A 19,192-nucleotide genomic window follows, 5' to 3' on the forward strand; every position below is an offset into this window, starting at 1 on the left:
CTAGCTGTGCAGCAGCAAATTGTCTATGCTGCAAATGCGTTTTACAAGGCTTCAGTAAATCCAGGAAAAGGAGTTTCCGAAGACATTTGTAGGCTATGATAAGAATAATTACTAAAATAAAATTATTATTTTTTTTGCACTGGAAAGAACATTCCAGAAGTCTAATTCTGATATGATAGCATACAATATTCACCAGAAGTCATCATTTCAGGGGTCATTTTAAAAAATTTTCTTTTAGCATGCTTGAGCCTCTGTCTACCCTATCTTATGCGTGCCTTGATGGATGTTTATGTGTGTATAAAAGCCTAAATTCAATCTGTTCTTCACAGAAAATTTGTACTAAACCTTTATGAACTTTATTAACTTTGTGAAGCATCAAAGTAGTCGTTGTGTAGCCTAGCTGTCAATGGAGGGATAGAAATCTTTCAGTGAACAAAGTTCACTGGTGTGGAACGACAAGAGGTTGAGTAATTAGCCTACTGACAGAATTTTCATTTTTGGGTGAATAAACTTGTACAAATGTGAAAAGTAGCGTTTACTTTCTGAAAGCCCACATAGCCCAAACTGCCCATATTTGAAGAAGGGATGTCTGTTTTTTTTACAACACTATAGGTACATTATCATTGTACATCATAGAGAAGTGTCTGCACATCCCCCACTTCCTTCTGTGCGTGTCAAACGAGAGTTTGAGGTTGGGGTTGTCTAGACAACCAAGTCCATCTCGTGTACATCATGTTCAGGGAAATGGGAGAACGGCCTCCTGTTTATCAAAAAGTACATACTCAGGGGATCTGGGACAAAGAGTCTTTCAATTCGAGCATCTGAGGAAAAGTGACACCGAAGAAAGAGTGACTCCTATTACATTTTGATGTACATATGACTCATATCTGCTTGATTAACTGTGCGCACAATATTTCAACAGGTTATAACTGTTTCACTTTTATCAGCATCTGACCATAAAGCAATGTAAAATTAGCAAGCCATCATTTTAAACAACTCTCATATGACATTCATATGACGCACCCTCATATTCTCAAAGTAGCAATGTGCAATATGCTGATGAAACTGTGGTTTTGCACAACAAGCACCCCTCCCCCTCAGGAAGAGCTACACGCAAGATCATTCTTCATATATTTAAGCCATTGTGAAGCTATTGGTTATAATTAAAACAAAACATGTGTACATCTTCCATTGACGATACTTTCTCGTAAACCAACACACACCAATTTAAGCTGAAAATGGAATAATGTAGCTTTAAAGATGCAAAGTCAGAGAATGTGGAAGCCTAGTGCAATCTGATCACATGTTTACTAGACTTCCTCTTTATTTCTTTGTGTGATTTTGATATATGCTAAAGACCACAGGGTTTATTCTGTCATTTCTGATCTGACTTTTATCGGTTAAAATGCCCTTAAAAGGAATTAGTTTGAGTCTGTCTTCAAACGAAACTCGCTGTAGTCCAATAGGCGTGCGAATTTGTGCTTCTTTAAGACAGTGACTGCAGGGCCTCTTCCTGTGGTTTGCACCATGTGGCCTAAAAAGTGTTAAAAGGCGACAACTTCTTTCTCTTTTCTCTGTTGTTTCCGGGATCAAGTCGGCAGAGAACTGGTAAGTCACTGCTCTTCGGTTTATTCGAAAATATTGGATAAATATACAGTTTATTTGTTTTTATAAACTTGGGTCAAATTATATAAGATGGTAAACTGCTCGACGTGATTTTGAATAGAGTTAAGTGAATTTGTTACAACTTAAAAAAATTTTAAATAGCCTACACACCCATTTTTTTTAATCTTTGTACACATTTATTTTTACAAGTAGATTTAAAAAAGCAATACCAAAATGTAATATAGTCCATTTCAAAGGTTTCGACATCACATTAAATTCTTAATATGCTGTAAAACTGGATGTATTATACATGATGATACTGAATCATTTCACATGTAATATTGCATTTTTACCTGCTTTAGCACTATATAGGCAATTAAAATCTTTTTAAACGGTTTACAATGACTCACTATGAACTATAAAGTTGATGCAGCTGAACATCCAACCATGTTTTAACATGATTTGACTTATTTAAATACATTATTTTGATTTCATTTCTTACAGGTTTAACAAATATCTGTAAAATGAACATTTGGAGCACATGGAGATAAGAGGAAGCATGCAATGTGACGATTGGACCACAAAGAGACGAGGCGGGAACTTCAGAGGTACAGTGCAGTCACTCATAAAGTAGACAGCACTACTAAAGGTCTTTACACGCTGTAGTGTTTCCTACTTTATGGATGAGTGTACTGTTGGCTGCGATGGACCACCAAAGATGCTGAATATGAATGTCCCATCTATGAAATATTTATGTGTTTCATGGCTGATTGTAATGCGACTGTTTTAGTTTTTTTAAGTGTTCATCTGTATGTATGCCCATTAAATTTGTATATTGAAGAAATTATGAAATGTGGAATTTAAATGACTGCAAATATGTGTGAAAAACAGAGTGCGGAGTTGTTAAAATAACACAGAAGAATGACGTTACAAAAATAGTTTAAATCATATAAAGAAGACGCACTTACTTATAAAGTAAAAAAAAAACATACTTATTAAACTGCCATTATCAGTTATTTAAGGCTATAATACACTAGCTGCTTCCCAAAGCCCTTGTGTTATACTGAAATGAATTCCCTTTAATGTACGTACTTGAGCTAAAGTTATAAACATGTAGAGAGAAGGTCGTGTGCAATAAGGGTAAAAGGGCAATAAGCAATAAGCATAGTGTCATGTACAGTACATTACAGGAAAAAAGACACTTTATATAAAAAAAAAATGACCAGAAAAGCAAAAAGCAAGAATGGTGTTGGAACTGAATTCAGTGAAGTGGGTTATAGTCACAATCTGAGGTCACTCCTCTGTTCTTGATTTATGATTGCTCATTTTTTTTAATCCCAAGGCAGTGGTTGCAAGAAGTTTGATGGCACAAGACCTCGATAACCATGTAGATCCCCCTGGATCAATAAAACATTCATTCTTTAACTCACAATCTTTACAAAAAAAAAAAAAAATACATGCATGGTATAGACAGAGTTGTAATACTTACATAATAAAATCCATCACTGTCCATTTCCCCAAAAACATATATAATGTCTCCAGCACGAAAGGGAAGCTCATCCTAAAGAAGAAAAGAACCAAAACACAGATTTAAAACTATATTTGATATTTTAAGATTCATTTAATTGCTATCCCATTAAATAAGTTATTAATAAATAGGATGTTGCTACGATGTTTAATTTATGTCTTGATTATCATTTGATGAACAAATAAGGTCACACTTTAGAATTAGATTATAGTCCAATTCTATGACTCTTGCATCAATAAACTTAATTACTGCTTTTTGTAGATTATGATTAATATGTGCTTTATAAGTAAACAAACAATATCCTATAATAAGCATACTAATAAGCAAGAGAACTGGACCCTAAACTAAAGTTTTACCATAAATAATATTCCAGACTTGTTGTATTGATATAATATTTGCATACAAATAAATAAATAAAATGTATATAATAATATGTAAAAAATATAATCAAATAATTATTTAAAAATAAATAAATCGCAATAATATATAATAATTATTTTATAATATTTCAAATATTTTAACATAAAGGCTTATTAGTTTAATAATCATTCAAAACTATGAACTATTTATTTTATTATTTATTATTCAACATTAATTTATTTTTTGTTTTATGGGGACTTTCCATATAGACATAATAATTTTCATTCTGTACAAACTGTATAATCTATCCCTTAAACCTACCCATCACAGAAATGTTTCTGCATTTTTACTTTTTTTAATTTAAATTTCATATTTATAAGCTGTGGGACCAAAAAATGGCTCCACAAGGACATGGATTTTGGATATTGCCATCTTTGTGGGGACATTTTGCCCCAATAATGTTGGGTTTACCGGAAACACACACACAAATAGCTGAAAAAAAATATTTGGAGATGGGTAAAAAAATTATAGTTTTTATAATATTTATTAATCACCTCAATGTCCAAGTTTGGAGAACTTTCCCATGGGTCATAATCAAAAATGGCCACCATCCTGTGGACCTTCCCACCATCTGCCACACTAGAAGTATCACTGGGTGCTAATATAAATATTACAAAGAAGCCGTGAATCAATCAATAAGTCCATAACAGTTTAATACTTTTAAAAATGTATTAATAACGTGGATAGTTTTCATCAAAAAATACTTGCCTATAGAAGGCGTCTCCTCAGGTAAAAACCCCTGCTGGAGCAGGTGACATTTAAGCTCTCCGTCTTCCACAGGAATCTCAGATACCATGTTGCTCGGCACAAAACCAAAGCGACCGCCAGTCTCCCCGCTATAGAAGCCATCAGCGTCTTTATCTCCATGTACCTACAAGAGAACATATCCCACTGACTCTGAGGCTCCCAAACACAGCATGGGCGAAGCACAACAGAAATGATCTGAACATGATGCATTGCGGCTGATTGTGAATTAAGATAACAGAACAACTGATAAGAAGAAAACATCATCTTTACTTTAATGATCTGTCCTTGTTGAAAAGGCAGTTCCTCCTCCATTGTTTCAGGGTTTGGTGACATCACCGCAGGGTTGTATGAGAACAGAGCCACAAAGAGTCGCACATCCGGCTCATACATTTCCCTCTCTGATTCCCAATTCTCTATATCTTCTAGTGAAGCAACCCTAAAACCATCTGGAAGATAGACACCCAGCCCAATCATTGCAGTCTTCTTCCTCTATCCCTGGGCTGTGAATGTCCGTCTGATGTCCCCTCAGTAGGTAGACAGGTGGTTAGCCAAACCCCATATGCTCCCTAGCTTTAGCATTAAGAGAGGGAGTCAAGATAATCTGCCTGAGACTAATCCTCTTGGAGGAAATGGATCAGTTTAACCCGAAAAGTCTCCAAATGCAAATTTGACATGACCGTTTTTTTTAAAGATAGTCTTATACAGAATTATTTAGTGAATGAACAAATTTCACATCATGGTGAGAAAGGAAAAGGAAAAGGAATAACACTCTGCCAGTGGATTTGGCCCAGTCCTGCTGTGCACAGCCCTGCCGATTAGCTGAGCCATCCGTTCTGAACTGTGCCAAGTAGAGCTAGCTGTTAACCGCATTATCGCAAAGGAAGCAACCCAGCGTGTCCTTTTCACCTTTCAGGACAATCCTTTGTAAACAAAAAAGGTTTGCATGGGTAACCTACCTATGGAGAACCAAAAAATATTGTGGAGATATTGTATAAACCATGGTGCTGTGGTCATGGGGAAAAACTTGACTTCCATCTATTCTATTCTATTCTATTCTGTTCTATTCTTGTTATAAATTACAGAGATGAACCCAAGCGCAGACAGGATGCAAAAACAAAACCCACGAGGGGGCAAAACATGGACAGGACAAGGAGTGACTAAATAGACTAAGACTTGACAGATAACTAGACAATAAACAAACAGCAAATACTGAATCAGAACTTTCTCTAGACAATACACTTGACAGGATACTCACAAGGAATGATAAAGGTAAGATAATGAACCGGCACAGGACAGCGAACACAAGGGGATTCATGTGGAGAAACTGATGATGACAGCAGGTGACACAGATGAAACAATAATGGAGAACAAGGGAACGGGGTTAAGTAACGAGACAACACAAGCACATGGCCCAAATAAAAGGCCATGTGCTTGCACACAAAATATGGGTCTGTCATGATCCTACCTCTCAAGACTAGAGAAAATCAAGGACACAAGGGCAGAATCATGTCTATTCTATTCTATTCTATTCTATTCTATTCTATTCTATTCTAATCTATTCTATTCTATTTTATTCTGGAATGTCATATATGTAATTGTCATATTCCTGTAATTCCCATTTCAATATTCCATTTGATTCTATTCTGGAATTTCCTGTTTGCAATGACCATATTCTTGACCCTTCCATATTCTATTAGATTCTATTCTGGAATTTCCTGTTTGCAATGACCATATTCTTGACCCTTCCATATTCTATTAGATTCTATTCTGGAATTTCCTGTTTGCAATGACCATATTCTTGACCCTTCCATATTCTATTAGATTCTATTCTGGAATTTCCTGTTTGCAATGACCATATTCTTGACCCTTCCATATTCTATTAGATTCTATTCTGGAATTTCCTGTTTGCAGTGACCATATTCCAGAAACTTCCATATTCTATTCTATTCTATTCTATTCTATTCTATTCTAGAATTTCCTGTTTGTAAATATTTCACTGACCCCACTATTCTATTCTATTCTATTCTATTCTATTCTTTCCAATAATTACCACAATCCTCACACTTCCATACTCGACTCGACTCTGGAATTTACTATTCTATTCTATTCTATTCTATTCTATTCTATTCTATTCTGTGTGTAATTACCATGATCCTCACACATAGTCTATTCTATTCTATTCTATTCTATTTTATTCTATTCTATAATTAACTAATTGTAATTACCATTCCACCACACTTTCATATTCTATTCTATTTTATTCTGGAATTTACTCATTGTAATTACCATTTCACTGACACTTTCATATTCTATTCTATTCTATTCTATTCTGGAATTTCATGTGAAATTCAAATTACCTACTTCTTAATGTAAAAGAAATGAATTCATAGAGAGAATATAAAAGATATGTTCCCCATATGACAACTAGCCCCAGTCTCCCTTATTTAAAATGATACTCCCCCCAAAATTCAGTCATTATTTACTCACTCTCAAGTTGTTGCCGACCTGTATGAGTTTCTTTCTTCTGCTGAACACAAAGGAAGATGTTTTGAAGACCGATTGGAACTTTGGCATCATTAACCTCCATAGTATTTATTTATTTTTTTGACTATGAAAGTCAATGGTGCCAAACAATCGTTCTTCAAAATATCTTCCGTTGTGTATAGCAGAAGAAAGAAACTCATACAGCTTTGCAACAACTTGAGGGTGAGTAAATGATGACAGACTTTTCATTTTTGGGTGGAGTATCCCTTTAAGGGATACACACTGCACCATTCTTGTAAAATGACCCATATGAAAGACCAAGTTGTTTGTCTGTTCCATCTGTCCAATAACCTATAACCTTTCATAGCATGGACACAACATGAGACACACTATCCTAAATGTAACCATAATTATGTCATCCCCAAAATCCTCCCTCCAAACAGGAGGGGTGCTAGAATTGGTAATAGTGGGTGACTCATTCTCCCATATTGCATTTGTTCTTAGAAGACCTCTAATGTGCCATCATCATCACTGCTGATATGTGGCCTCTGACTCCCATATAAGGACTATTACATCATGAGTGAGGCACCCATATGGCAAGCCAATTTAACATTTTTAAAAAAAAAAACAACCAAACATATTTAAGATCTATCTATATATCTGTCTGTCTGTCTGTAAGATATTTAATGTTTTTAAAATAAGTATCTTATGTTCACCAAAGCTGGATTTATTTGATTAAAAAAAGTAATATTGTTAAACATGATTACAATATAAAAGAACTGTTTTTTATTTATTTTAAAAAAAAGTATATAATTCCGTGAAGCAAAGCTGAATTTTCAGCTTCATAACTCCAGTCTTCAGTGACACAACATGATCCTTCAGAATTCATTCTAATATGCTGATTTGATGCTCAAAAACATTCATTGTTATTATCAATGTTGAAAAAAGTTGTGAAAAATATTTTACACATCTTTGGTGACTATAAAGTTTTACTCCATTTATTTGAAATATGCAGACAATGTCTTTTATTTCTTGTGCTCTAATTAATAAACGCTGCTTCCAATTAGCTTCTTGTGGTGTCTCAATTCTTTGTTGTTCAAAGCATACTAATGTTATACAAGCATACTAACTTGTTATACAAGTTATTCAAAGCTAATGTTATTCATTCAGATAAATGCTGTTGTTTTGTTCTTTTGAACTTTCTATTGATCAAAGTATTTCTTTTTTTTACATAACCATTTTCAACATTGATAATAATAATAACAAACGTTTCTTGAGCAGCAAATCAATTTGAATTTCAGAAGGATCAAGTGACACTGAATGAAGACTAGAGTAATGATGCTGAAAATTCAGAAATGCATTACAGGAATAAATTACATTTTAAAATATGTTAAATAGAAAACAGTTATTTTAAATAGTAATATTTCACAATATTACAGTTTTTTTTTACTTATTTATTTTTAAAATGCAGCCTTGGTGACCATAAGAGACTACTTTTAAAAACATTAAAAATCTTACGGATCCCAAGCATTTGAACAGCTGTGTGTGAAGCCAATATATTATAGCCAGTGTTGTGCAAGTTACTTCCAAACTGTAATACATTAGGTATTACTTGTTATATTTAAAAGTAATTCATTACCTTACAATATTACTGTCCCAGAATTGTAATGCGTTACATTACTCATGTATTACTTTTGAGTTACTTTCACCAAAATAGATAAGTAGAACTTAACTTTGGGGCTGTAACGATATGCAATATGAAACCGAAATCGCGATTCGCCACACGACTTACAGAATTGACACACCTCTTCCAACTCCAGCGTTATTCTCCTTACCGTCCAGATCCAATGCTGCCTTATCTTTAAATTAGGCTATTAGTATTATTTGAAGTTAACATTATAAAATACGTAGACCTACACCACAAAACTAGTTGAGGATAAATTATTTAAAATTGGGGAAGTCCAGCATTATGGACATGACATTTGCAGTCAAAACTTGAAATAAAAATTCTCAGAAAATACAGATATTGAAACGTATATAAGCTACTTCCTTAAAGGACTCCAGACATTAGACAAATATCAGTCTATGTTTTATTTTTAATAATAGGGAAGAGACACACATTCATGCGTGACAAAAAAATAGGAGGCAAAATATATTTTTTGTAATTCTGTTAATTACACTGCGCAAATCGGATGAGGAAGGGTTGGCTCTCCAGTCTCCATAGAACTTAAAATATTCATTTTATTTTAGTTTTCGTGTTCGCATTTATGAGGAAAAAAACAATGTTACAGACGTGACCACACTGAACTGGCACTAAAAGACTGCTTTAAAACTTTCACATCTGTTGCCTTTAAAAGCAGACAATACACTGTCATACAACTGTAATACAAGCCTCACTGAACATGTAACGAGTAAAATATTACTGAAAATTGATTAGTAATGCCTTACACTACTGCGTTACAGCAAAAAGTAATATGTTACTGTAATGTATTACTTTTGTAATGCGTTACTCCCAACACTGATTATAGCCTACTGTTATATAAATATAGCCTACTAGTCACAGTTTGTTTGCTTACTAATAATTACAAATGTGCTAGTAGCTAACATAACAATAGTTGCTAGTTTAAAAAAAAGAAATATCAATAGTTGTTAGTTTTAGCAACTGTTAGAAATGTTGTTCCAGCTTGCCATAGCACCCACGTTTATAGAACCCTGACGTAGCGCCTGAGGAGGGGCGAGAGTGGCCCGTCGTCGGCACGAGCATAGATAGCGAGGAACAGCTGCAGAGAAGCTCTCGTTCAGTCAATTACACCGCATAGCTCATACAATATTACCAATTCCTCCCCAAAACCAAATTATATCGTCCAAACCATAACCATCCAACATGGTTGACCGCGAGCAGCTGGTTCAAAAAGCCAGGCTGGCTGAACAGGCAGAGAGATATGATGATATGGCAGCAGCCATGAAATCGGTAAGTCATTCTTTAGGCTAAATTTAGTTCTATAATATAACATAATATAAAATGGTGATATAATTGTCGTATTATGCATAGCCTACTATAAGCTCGATGCATTTGGAGGAAAAGGGGTAGGCTAATATGTTCACATGGGTGAAGTGACTGTAAAATTTTGCATGTTACGAAATGCATTAATATGTTGTCGTATACAATTTTTGGGGGTGTTGATCTATGATAAATCAGAGCTGTATTATTGAGAGTGCAGTGGATCGGGTGTAGACTGTCTGGGTCTTGGGCGGTGCCTTCTGTCTTACCCGAACCCACACTCAAATGAATGAGACGACACTTGACAAATGTATAAAGATCTGTTTCAACACAGCTTTCAGAGTTAATGGAAAAAAAAGCCATATTTTGCACTTTATTGTTTTTTAAATCGTTGCTCTCCGCAACATACTGCATATTTATGGTCATAAACGTGGTGTTGGATAGCCTAGTATTTAGATTTACACTAGAAATAGGCATTTTGTCATTGCTGTTCATTACTCAAGCATAGTGTATTGTCATAAATACATAAGATTTTAATTTTCCATCATCAGCATATATAAATTCAAAATGCCTTTGTTTTTTTCCCTCACACATTCTCATAATTGACTTATGTCTTCCCATATTCATTTTCTACATATAGGAGTTGTTAAGATATTTCCTCTAAACCAACGTTAGAGGCAGCAGCATTCCTTCCAGAATCTTCCATCCTTGTCATATTGCAGTAAGGTCCATGATTCAGTAAGGTCCATGATTCCTTCTTGTTCTAAACCCACAGATTTTTATATAAGCCTATTAAAGCAAATGTAGCCTATCTCTTCGATAGTGTTTATTTCTAATGAATATAATTTCTGTACAATTTTTTAACAGTGTTTGAGAGGTGAGCACTATAATGAAATCATTCAAGGCCTTAGGGCTTCTCGAGGGGGGAGCAAACATCTGCATCTTAAGCTCTAACACTTCTTCACGTCAGCATCCTGACTATATTCCCATCAGACTGAGGGCATTCAGGAGACTCTAGTCTCTTACATAGGTTTATGGAGATTCAGGAAGACCTCTCCATTTCTGCTTTGTCGCGTGTTGACATCATGCTTTTTTTTCTGGAGGGGTGTCATCTAGCTTCTCTTCTCTTATTTCTTGAGTGATTGAATGTTTCTTGCCCATGGCAACACGTTTTTGACTTAAAGGGGTCATGAACTGACTTTTTAATTTTTTTTATATTGTTGTCTGTGGTCAGCTTATGACGTTCGTTTGGTTTGTACATTAAAAAACATCAAAATTAATAAGTAATAGGCTATTTTCGACCCTAGTTTTGAGCCCAGCTCAAAAACGCTCGGTTTTTATGAGCGTCTCGCATTGAAAACTCGGAAGTCAACAACCACTGTGAGTGGATAACAGTTTTGCATATTATAATGAGTTTCACTCGGCAGGCCTATGTTATTTAGCTATGCGTGTAATGCGCGAATCGGTGGGCTGGGCTAAACCGGCCGTGTTGAAGTGGGCATTGATCTTCTTCTGCGGGGGTGGTGTTTTATGCTCTTTGACGTCATAGTTTCCCACTTTGAAAAACGTTTGCTGAGCCTGGTGTCAATAAAAGCTTTTATTGGACTAACAAGGACGTTTTCAGTTCTGAAACTTACAGGATATTCTTATAATATTAATCTCTGATGACCTCTTAGATGTCAAAAGCTCAATAAAAATTAGATTTCTCAGCTCATCACCCCTTTAATTACAAATGTGTCACTTCAACGCTTTTTACTCCACGACTTCAAAAGAAAGATTTGCATATTGAAACAGTCATAAAACAACTGAAATTAAAGTGTTAATTGAATACCAAAATGTACAATAAGTGTATTGATTGCAAATATCTGCCAGATCAATTTAGCTAAAATGGATATATTTTCTTACCTCAATATTACCTTGATTGAAATCCCAAATGACTGTTAAAAGGGAAGGTTGAGATTGTTCTGTACACCGGACAGGAAATTGTAGCTTCATGGATCTGTGGGGGAGATATAAAAGCAGTTTGACTCTAGTTACTTTGGTCCCATGGATAAAAGCCCATTTAGCCAGCACAGACCTGATGGGAAAGTGCCCACAGGCCTCAATTATCTTGATGCATTCAGGCAAAGAGATGAGCAGCACTAGGCCAAGCTTAAAACTTCACATTTGAGTAAGATCATCCAGCTTATTACTTAAAATTGGTGAACGGCTTCCTTCTGTGTAAATATTTGCATCTGATTTCAACACGGCTACCAAGGTAACAAGGTTACTCCGTCACACACCACAACTACCCGTTACTATCTGTCTTTGAGAGGAATGCCAAATCTGTGTGTACCCAGACATAAATAGCTTTAAGTTTGTTGTTTCCTTTTTAAATAAAACTCTTTCATATCCTCCTGCCTGTGTTTCGTTACGAGCCTCATCTTCCTGTCCACTGTTCCTGTTTTCTGCTCTGATCTTTTTCTTTGAATTCAATGCTCTTTGTACTCCGAGGGAATAATTTTAGCTGAAATCTAAAATCAGAAACCTTGATCTGAGGCACATGGCCTTTGAAAAGTGTTTAATTGCACATACAGTTCCTTTATCATTAGAGAAAACACATGTGATATTATGTTAGTGCACCGCAAAGACCTGGTGACTAGGAGATCTATCCTTGAAATGAGTGATTTTTGTTAAAATATGTAGTTTTACATGCGTAGTAGGTTAGTCCCAGTTTGTTAAGAGAAAGGTCAGAGAGAAGGCCACCATAACACATGAACTGCCACACAGAGATCGTGTTAACTTACACTGCAGCTGCCCTGAGGGGTATGTGGGAACATTTCGCCTCCCGCCCCTGCCCCCTATCCTCACCCTGCCCCCACTCTCAGCTGAAGTGACTTCACCTCTAGTGCATTGTGTAGCGCTAGTGCTCCGTCATCTCGCCAGATAGAGTTGGACTACTGTACAAAAATGAGACTATTGCCATGGAAACTGCACTTGGCATATAACTTGAGCTCATGGCTGCACAATGCATTCAGGCAGCTGATGAAGCTCTGTGTGGATATTATCATTATGCAACTGAAAAATTAAGTTGATTTTCATTCATTTTAATGTTAAAGAAGTTGCGATAGTCTTTTGTTCCCTATTGTGATGTATATCCGAGTGAGAAAAGGTGTGGGGCAGGACTTGGTTTTGTCAAAGGAGAATTGATTGGATTATTGGATGGTTGTGGTTTGCTATTGGTCGATCTCATGTGAGTGACAGGTTTCCCCTTATCGCCCTTTTGCCATAACACACGTCATCAGAGAAGAGAAGAGATGTCGCTGTAAGGGAGAGGAAGTTATTTTGATTAAAGATTAGAACACATGACAAAAAGAAAATAACGGTATGCACTTGGGCATAATATTTGGCAAAGGCTGCGATTATTTTATGCACAGTTTGTCAGTCCAACAGGGCCGATTGGTAGTAAATGCTGCTCCATCTGAAAGCTAGAGGGCGCTCTCATGCAGCATTCTGGGAAACCCCTATGGGCATCGTACTATTGCTGTAGGTGAATAAACAGAAGATTGAAATGCTTTGATTTATTAAATGTCGTTTGTTGGACAGGTGGTTCATAAATGCTTCTCCTGTTTTGAAAGATGCTTGACGCTTGTTGCTTTTTCAAATAAAAAAACATCAGGCCCCGTCCACACTACTGCGTTTTCGTTTAAAAACGGAGAATTAACGAATACGATCTCCGTCCACACCAGCGTTTTATCTGCTTATTAGAATTGATCTCCATCCACATTAAAACGACTGAAAACGCGGATCACGTGATCATTCGCCAACACTGGGCATGCGCGTGCCGGTGTAAACAGTGGCTGACGAATCAGGGAAGGACACATCATGTTCTGATGACACCCAATCATAGAGCCAAGCGTGAGCCTCTGCGTCATCGTTTCTAAAGTCCTCCGTTTTGTCCCGTCTACACTAAAACGCCCTCCGGAGATTCAAAACGCAAAACGGAGCTGCAGCGTTTCTAAACTTCTCCGTTTTTGGTCTTCGTTTTTTTTCTGCAAACCTAGCAAAAGGTCTCCGTTTTTAAACGAAAACGCAGAAGTGTGGACGTTGCCTCAAACTCGCAGTGCTTTCAGATGGAGCAGCGTTCACTACTGATCACAGATCTGTACGTCACTGACAAGCTGCGCATAAATAATAATCGCAGCCTTTGCGATTTCATTAATCGTACAGTCCTAGTATATCATTTATAACGAACACTGCAATATTCCACAAAAAAAAAAACCCAAGAATTGTCCATTTTGATTGAAATGCCGACTTTAATGTAAATTTGCTCAACTTATGAAGCAAGCATATTTGTAATCACATTGTTGGATGTTTTTATCTCTTTTCTCAAACGCCGATCTATTTGCCTCCTTCGCAGGTAACCGAGCTGAACGAGGCCTTGTCCAACGAAGAGAGGAACCTGTTGTCGGTCGCCTACAAGAACGTGGTAGGCGCTCGTCGCTCGTCCTGGAGGGTCATCTCCAGCATCGAGCAGAAGACCTCGGCGGATGGCAACGAGAAGAAGATCGAGATGGTGAGGGCCTACCGCGAGAAGATTGAGAAGGAACTGGAGGCCGTGTGCCAGGACGTGCTCAACCTATTGGATAACTTCCTGATCAAGAACTGCAACGAAACCCAGCACGAGAGCAAGGTCTTCTACCTGAAGATGAAGGGAGACTATTACCGTTACTTGGCCGAGGTGGCCACAGGCGAGAAGCGCTCCACCGTGGTGGAGTCCTCCGAGAAGGCCTACAACGAGGCTCACGAGATCAGCAAAGAGCACATGCAGCCCACTCACCCCATCCGGCTGGGATTGGCCCTCAACTACTCCGTCTTCTACTACGAGATCCAGAACGCCCCGGAGCAGGCCTGCCACCTGGCCAAGACGGCCTTCGACGACGCCATCGCCGAGCTCGACACCCTCAATGAGGACTCCTACAAAGACTCAACCCTCATCATGCAGCTCCTCCGAGACAACTTGACACTGTGGACGAGTGACCAGCAAGACGATGAGGCTGGGGAGGGCAACAATTAAAAGTGGGCGGCCTCTCTATCTAGATACATAAAAACGGCTGGTGGACTTTGGCAGCAGCTTTTGCCATGGTTTCCTCTGCAGCAGCAGTTCTTTATTTTTCCACGAGTTAAAAGAAAAAAATATCAAGGGTGGTAAAGGGGGGGCTGAAGTCCTAGTTTGAATATATACAGAAATATATAGAGTTGAATGGGCCTCCCTCTTCTTGGTTCTCTTTGACATTTGCCAAAACCACTGAAATGTCAGTCAATCAGCCGGAAGCGGTCGTTGTTGGTTGGGAGTGGCAGCCTCACACTGGCACATGGACTGATGTATTTCAAAGGGATGCTGCTTATTTATGTTTTGGGTCGTAGAAATGCATTTCAAAAGAGGGTTAGGTGGTGTTCGAACGAAGGCTAACGATGGTATTAAATGGTTCCAGTATTAGTCACAAGTTGACCTGTTCGAATCATCTTGGTTTGCACTCAATTGATTGAACTGGAAATTCAATTAGCTATTAGACGGAAGCGCGGCGAATCAAATTGTGTTCTTTGAATGCGCCAAGAGAGATATACAATCATCATAATCAGTCTGATACTACTGGAACCATTGACCTTTTTGAAGGACAGTTTGGGGAAAAGGCAGAGACTGGATTAAAAAAAAAAATAGGAAAAATATTGCAGCTTAAAAGTTTGTGGTTTACTTCTGTGTTTAATTTATTTTTGCACTTGCCAAGTATACTGTTTCGTCAGTGTCAGATAATTACAACGATACTATCAATGATTCAATATTGTGCATGCTGGTGATGTATTTATACAATAGCTTGACTTTATTAACTTATATCTTGGATGTTATGTATTCCTATAATTGAAGAGTAAACTGGCTTTTTATTGTTTATTTATAATTGATCAGTTTTCGTTTTGATTTGCTATTCCAAAGTTGTGGTTGTTAACAATAAATCGATCTGTTATGGGCGTTGCCGTTGTGACATGGAATGTTTTTTTCTTTAGCTAGGCTGACTTTTGAAAATGAAAAACACTACTGATCACTTAAATGTACCGGCGTTTTTCTTGGTAAATTGTAACCATGACATTGTTAAGCAATGTTTTGCTCTCTGAACAATATACGAGTGCTCTTCTTGTCATATTATGCACATTGAACGTGTGGTTTAAACAAGTGAAGTTACCGAATCAGTGTTTCCGTGACCGATTCAGAATATGGACCATACATTGTCTTTGGCAGTATTTTTAAAATCATTTATTTGCCTTTTTTTTTCCTTTCAATTTCTTTTTTTTTTCTTCTTTTAGCTGTATCCTGAGTGACAATATCTGAATGTGAATAACTATGTAGCAGTTGCACAAGAGCCAAAATAATTATAACAATAAAAAGACAGAAAAAACAAACTCAAGTAGTCATAGATGCATCATGTCAGTGCTGGTTGTGTGTATTGTCCCTCTATTATTTACTCATCTAAACAATTGCACCAAAGTCAAGTTAATATTTGCAATGTGTGCTCAATTCCAAGTCCTGTCGTTTTATACACTGTAATCTGAAGTTTAGCGGCATTGTAAATGGTTTAACAGGTTCAAACACCGTGGTGAATCCTCAACTGAGTTTAAGAAGACCAAATGGTTTTCCGCTGCATTGCACCTTCTATCCATGATTAGTGTTCAGCACTGCATTGCAGAGCTCACCTCTCAAAACTATAAGAATGTGCTTGACATACAGTATGAATGTAACTTTATAAGTACCATATGATTGGCTTTTGAGTATGCATGCATTAAAAAATATAGCATTAAGCAAATATAGGGCTGACTTTCTTCCTTTGAAGGTCACATGACAAACCTGCATGCCTTTAGTCATTTCCATTTGAATTCATTATCAGCGTGACTAATTATTAGAAAAATGATCTCGTCTGATGTGTGGCTGCCACATAAACTGCACAAGTACCAGCTGAAATTTCACACTTTCATAGTATTCATTCTATTTCTTTTTCATATTGCGGAGGTAAAACAAACTTACAGTCTGATTTTCTGTCTCTTTCAGCATTCTGCTGCAGCCTCCTACAGCAACCCACACCCAGTAGAGCAAGAGATGAATTTCTCTGCTCAAAATGCTCCACGATAACGGCCAATCACAGGCAGCGTGTGCCGTCATATCCACCAATCCGGTGCTTGTTGCTAGGGCTGGAGACAAAACATCCCCTCTCCCATTGGCACTGTTCAGACATCTAGAACAACCTGCAAAGAGATAAACATCAGAACATCAGAGACACCATTAAAATTCAAGGGGAACCTGTCTCCCCTTGTTCACGTCGGGACTCTGTCATGCATTGTACTAAAGGGCCAAGTCATTTCTGCTGCATTAAGATCGGATGCAAGATAGAACATGTCTGCCCTGGTTAAATTGTTCAGATAAGGCTATTCCCATCTGAAGATTGGTCACCTCAAAATGTATACTTGAAGCATTATTTTTGATTTATTTATCAATGCTTAATTGATTTCATCATCTGATGAGACATCCCTCAAGGGCGTTCACATATAAAGTTTAATATGGAGAAAGAAAAGAGAAGAATATTTATTAACACACTACCATCTGCATATAGCCGAATGGCAAAGATTTGTGATGTGCCTCAGCCTAAGATCCCATCTGTCTATTGGAGAAATGAGTTCCAAATCAATAACAGAAAATGCTGAGATATATATTTGGATAAAACCATATAACTGTGGCCCTTCATGGTTACAGATGAAACTCAGGTGAACAACTTAAAAGATGCACATTTAAAGGGATAGTTCCACCCAAAATGATAATTTTGTCATCCTTTACTGAACAAAAACAAACTGTAACATTTCTTAAAATATCTTCATAAAAAAGTCAAATGAAAATATTAAACTAACCAAATAATTCAACTAAAATAAACATTTGATTTAAATAAATAATCTAACACTACAGTACTATAAAGTTAATAGTTTTAATAATAAAAAAGTTAATATTTTTTGGAAAATATTTTATACATAATTATAAGAATTATTCACATTATAAGTTAGTTCTGGGTATAAATTTATGAAAATATATAGCTGCCTTCTACATTTTAGAACTATATACTTGATCATATTGGTCTGTGGCATCTAAAAGCTGAAAGAAAATTTAATAAATATATTAAAGCCAATGTCTATTTGTCTCAGTAGCATTATGTAACAGTCCTCGAGTAGTTCTAGTCCTCGAATTTGATTGCCCAAATGGCATTCTAGCTAGTTGAACAGCACTGGGACTTTTCACTATTTCTGTCACTCTTGTTTGATTCAAATGACATTTTTGTGTTTGCCCAAATGATCGCCATTTTGTTTCTCAAAATCTGATTATACATTAAATACGCTGTCTTGATACTGGCTGTGTTCTGTGTAACTGCGCACGTACACACATCAATTTCACTGTAGGCCACAATTAGTGCTTGAATATTTCACACTTCAGATGAGATAATGATCTTAATTTTTACTAAAGCAGCAAATATGATTAGATATGAGATTACAGTTTTTCAGCATGTTTTGAATTCACAGAAAAAGGGCATATTGCTGAGCAAGTCTAATAATATATATATATATATATATATATATATATATATATAGTCTACATTTGAGGTTTTGAACTAATATAAAAGCATTGAAGTGCAATGGTAATATTAACAGAAGTGTCTCTGAATAGTCCAAAGGGAAAAGAGTCTGCAACCCTTCCACTAGTCAATCATTATGTAAAAAGACTATAAAGAGCACTTACCAATGGTTTTGACCTCTCCATCCACAGTTTTTACCAACCGTCTGCCTGGAAAGGTTATTGACTATGTTATAAAGTATCGGGTTGCTAATAAAAATACTACAATAACCTGTGATTAATGCTGAACATCCTTATGACATTGCATTTGAACATGTTTTTTGAATGAGGAACTCTTTCTCAGTGATTAAGAAAAAAAAACATAGCCAGCCACCACCAGGATTTTTGATACATTTCTCAAAACATTGATGTTTGAATATCTCAACATGCAATTTTCATGCAAAAGAAAGAACAGAGCATGCTTAAATTAAAATACTAAATAAAAACTAAACTATCTTTATCATTTTGCAGATTTTGCAAGGGTATCTTATTACCTCAACTATATATAATGTATGTATAATGCTTTTTCAAATTACATTTGTTGCAATAAAGTAAAAAAAAATTTTGCACTAGATGCATAAGAGAAAGTGATTTAAAAAAAAACATTTAAATTAATTTTATTCGAATCAAATACAATTTCATGTGAATCATTCTTAATTTGGAAAAAATGCTTTTGGAATTAATCAAAAACCTATAATCAACCATTGCAAGATAATGATACCCCTGC

At 36.4% G+C, this 19,192-nt stretch overlaps 2 protein-coding genes and 1 long non-coding RNA gene across 4 annotated transcripts; 2 read left to right on the forward strand and 1 right to left on the reverse strand.

Annotated features, from left to right (window-relative positions):
• Positions 1 to 1,358: 1,358 nt before the first annotated feature.
• On the forward strand, positions 1,359 to 2,480 carry LOC120478720 (uncharacterized). Its single transcript, XR_005622759.2, has 2 exons — positions 1,359 to 1,608; positions 2,110 to 2,480. It is a non-coding gene; the product is annotated as an uncharacterized LOC120478720 (long non-coding RNA).
• On the reverse strand, positions 1,605 to 18,972 carry LOC120478719 (RIMS-binding protein 2). 2 transcript variants are annotated; one of them, XM_039670808.2, is made up of 7 exons: positions 18,592 to 18,972; positions 16,840 to 17,057; positions 11,691 to 11,784; positions 4,262 to 4,424; positions 4,048 to 4,151; positions 3,095 to 3,166; positions 1,605 to 3,002 (listed from the first exon to the last, which is right to left on the reverse strand). In XM_039670808.2, exons 3-7 carry the CDS (start codon positions 11,778 to 11,780, stop codon positions 2,937 to 2,939), a joined length of 495 nt encoding a protein of 164 aa, XP_039526742.1. In that variant the 5' UTR covers positions 11,781 to 11,784; positions 16,840 to 17,057; positions 18,592 to 18,972; the 3' UTR covers positions 1,605 to 2,936. The 2 variants fall into 2 exon arrangements, with proteins under 2 accessions (XP_039526742.1, XP_039526741.1); XM_039670807.2 differs by lacking the exons at positions 11,691 to 11,784; positions 16,840 to 17,057; positions 18,592 to 18,972 and adding an exon at positions 4,571 to 5,529.
• On the forward strand, positions 9,515 to 15,792 carry ywhag2 (3-monooxygenase/tryptophan 5-monooxygenase activation protein, gamma polypeptide 2). The gene is made up of 2 exons (XM_039670805.2): positions 9,515 to 9,755; positions 14,185 to 15,792. Exons 1-2 carry the CDS (start codon positions 9,669 to 9,671, stop codon positions 14,839 to 14,841), a joined length of 744 nt encoding a protein of 247 aa, XP_039526739.1. The 5' UTR covers positions 9,515 to 9,668; the 3' UTR covers positions 14,842 to 15,792.
• Positions 18,973 to 19,192: the final 220 nt, after the last annotated feature.

Source organism: Pimephales promelas, chromosome 16, assembly GCF_988280905.1.
Source record: "Pimephales promelas chromosome 16, fPimPro1.hap1.1, whole genome shotgun sequence".
Taxonomy (NCBI): Eukaryota; Metazoa; Chordata; class Actinopteri; order Cypriniformes; family Leuciscidae; genus Pimephales; species Pimephales promelas.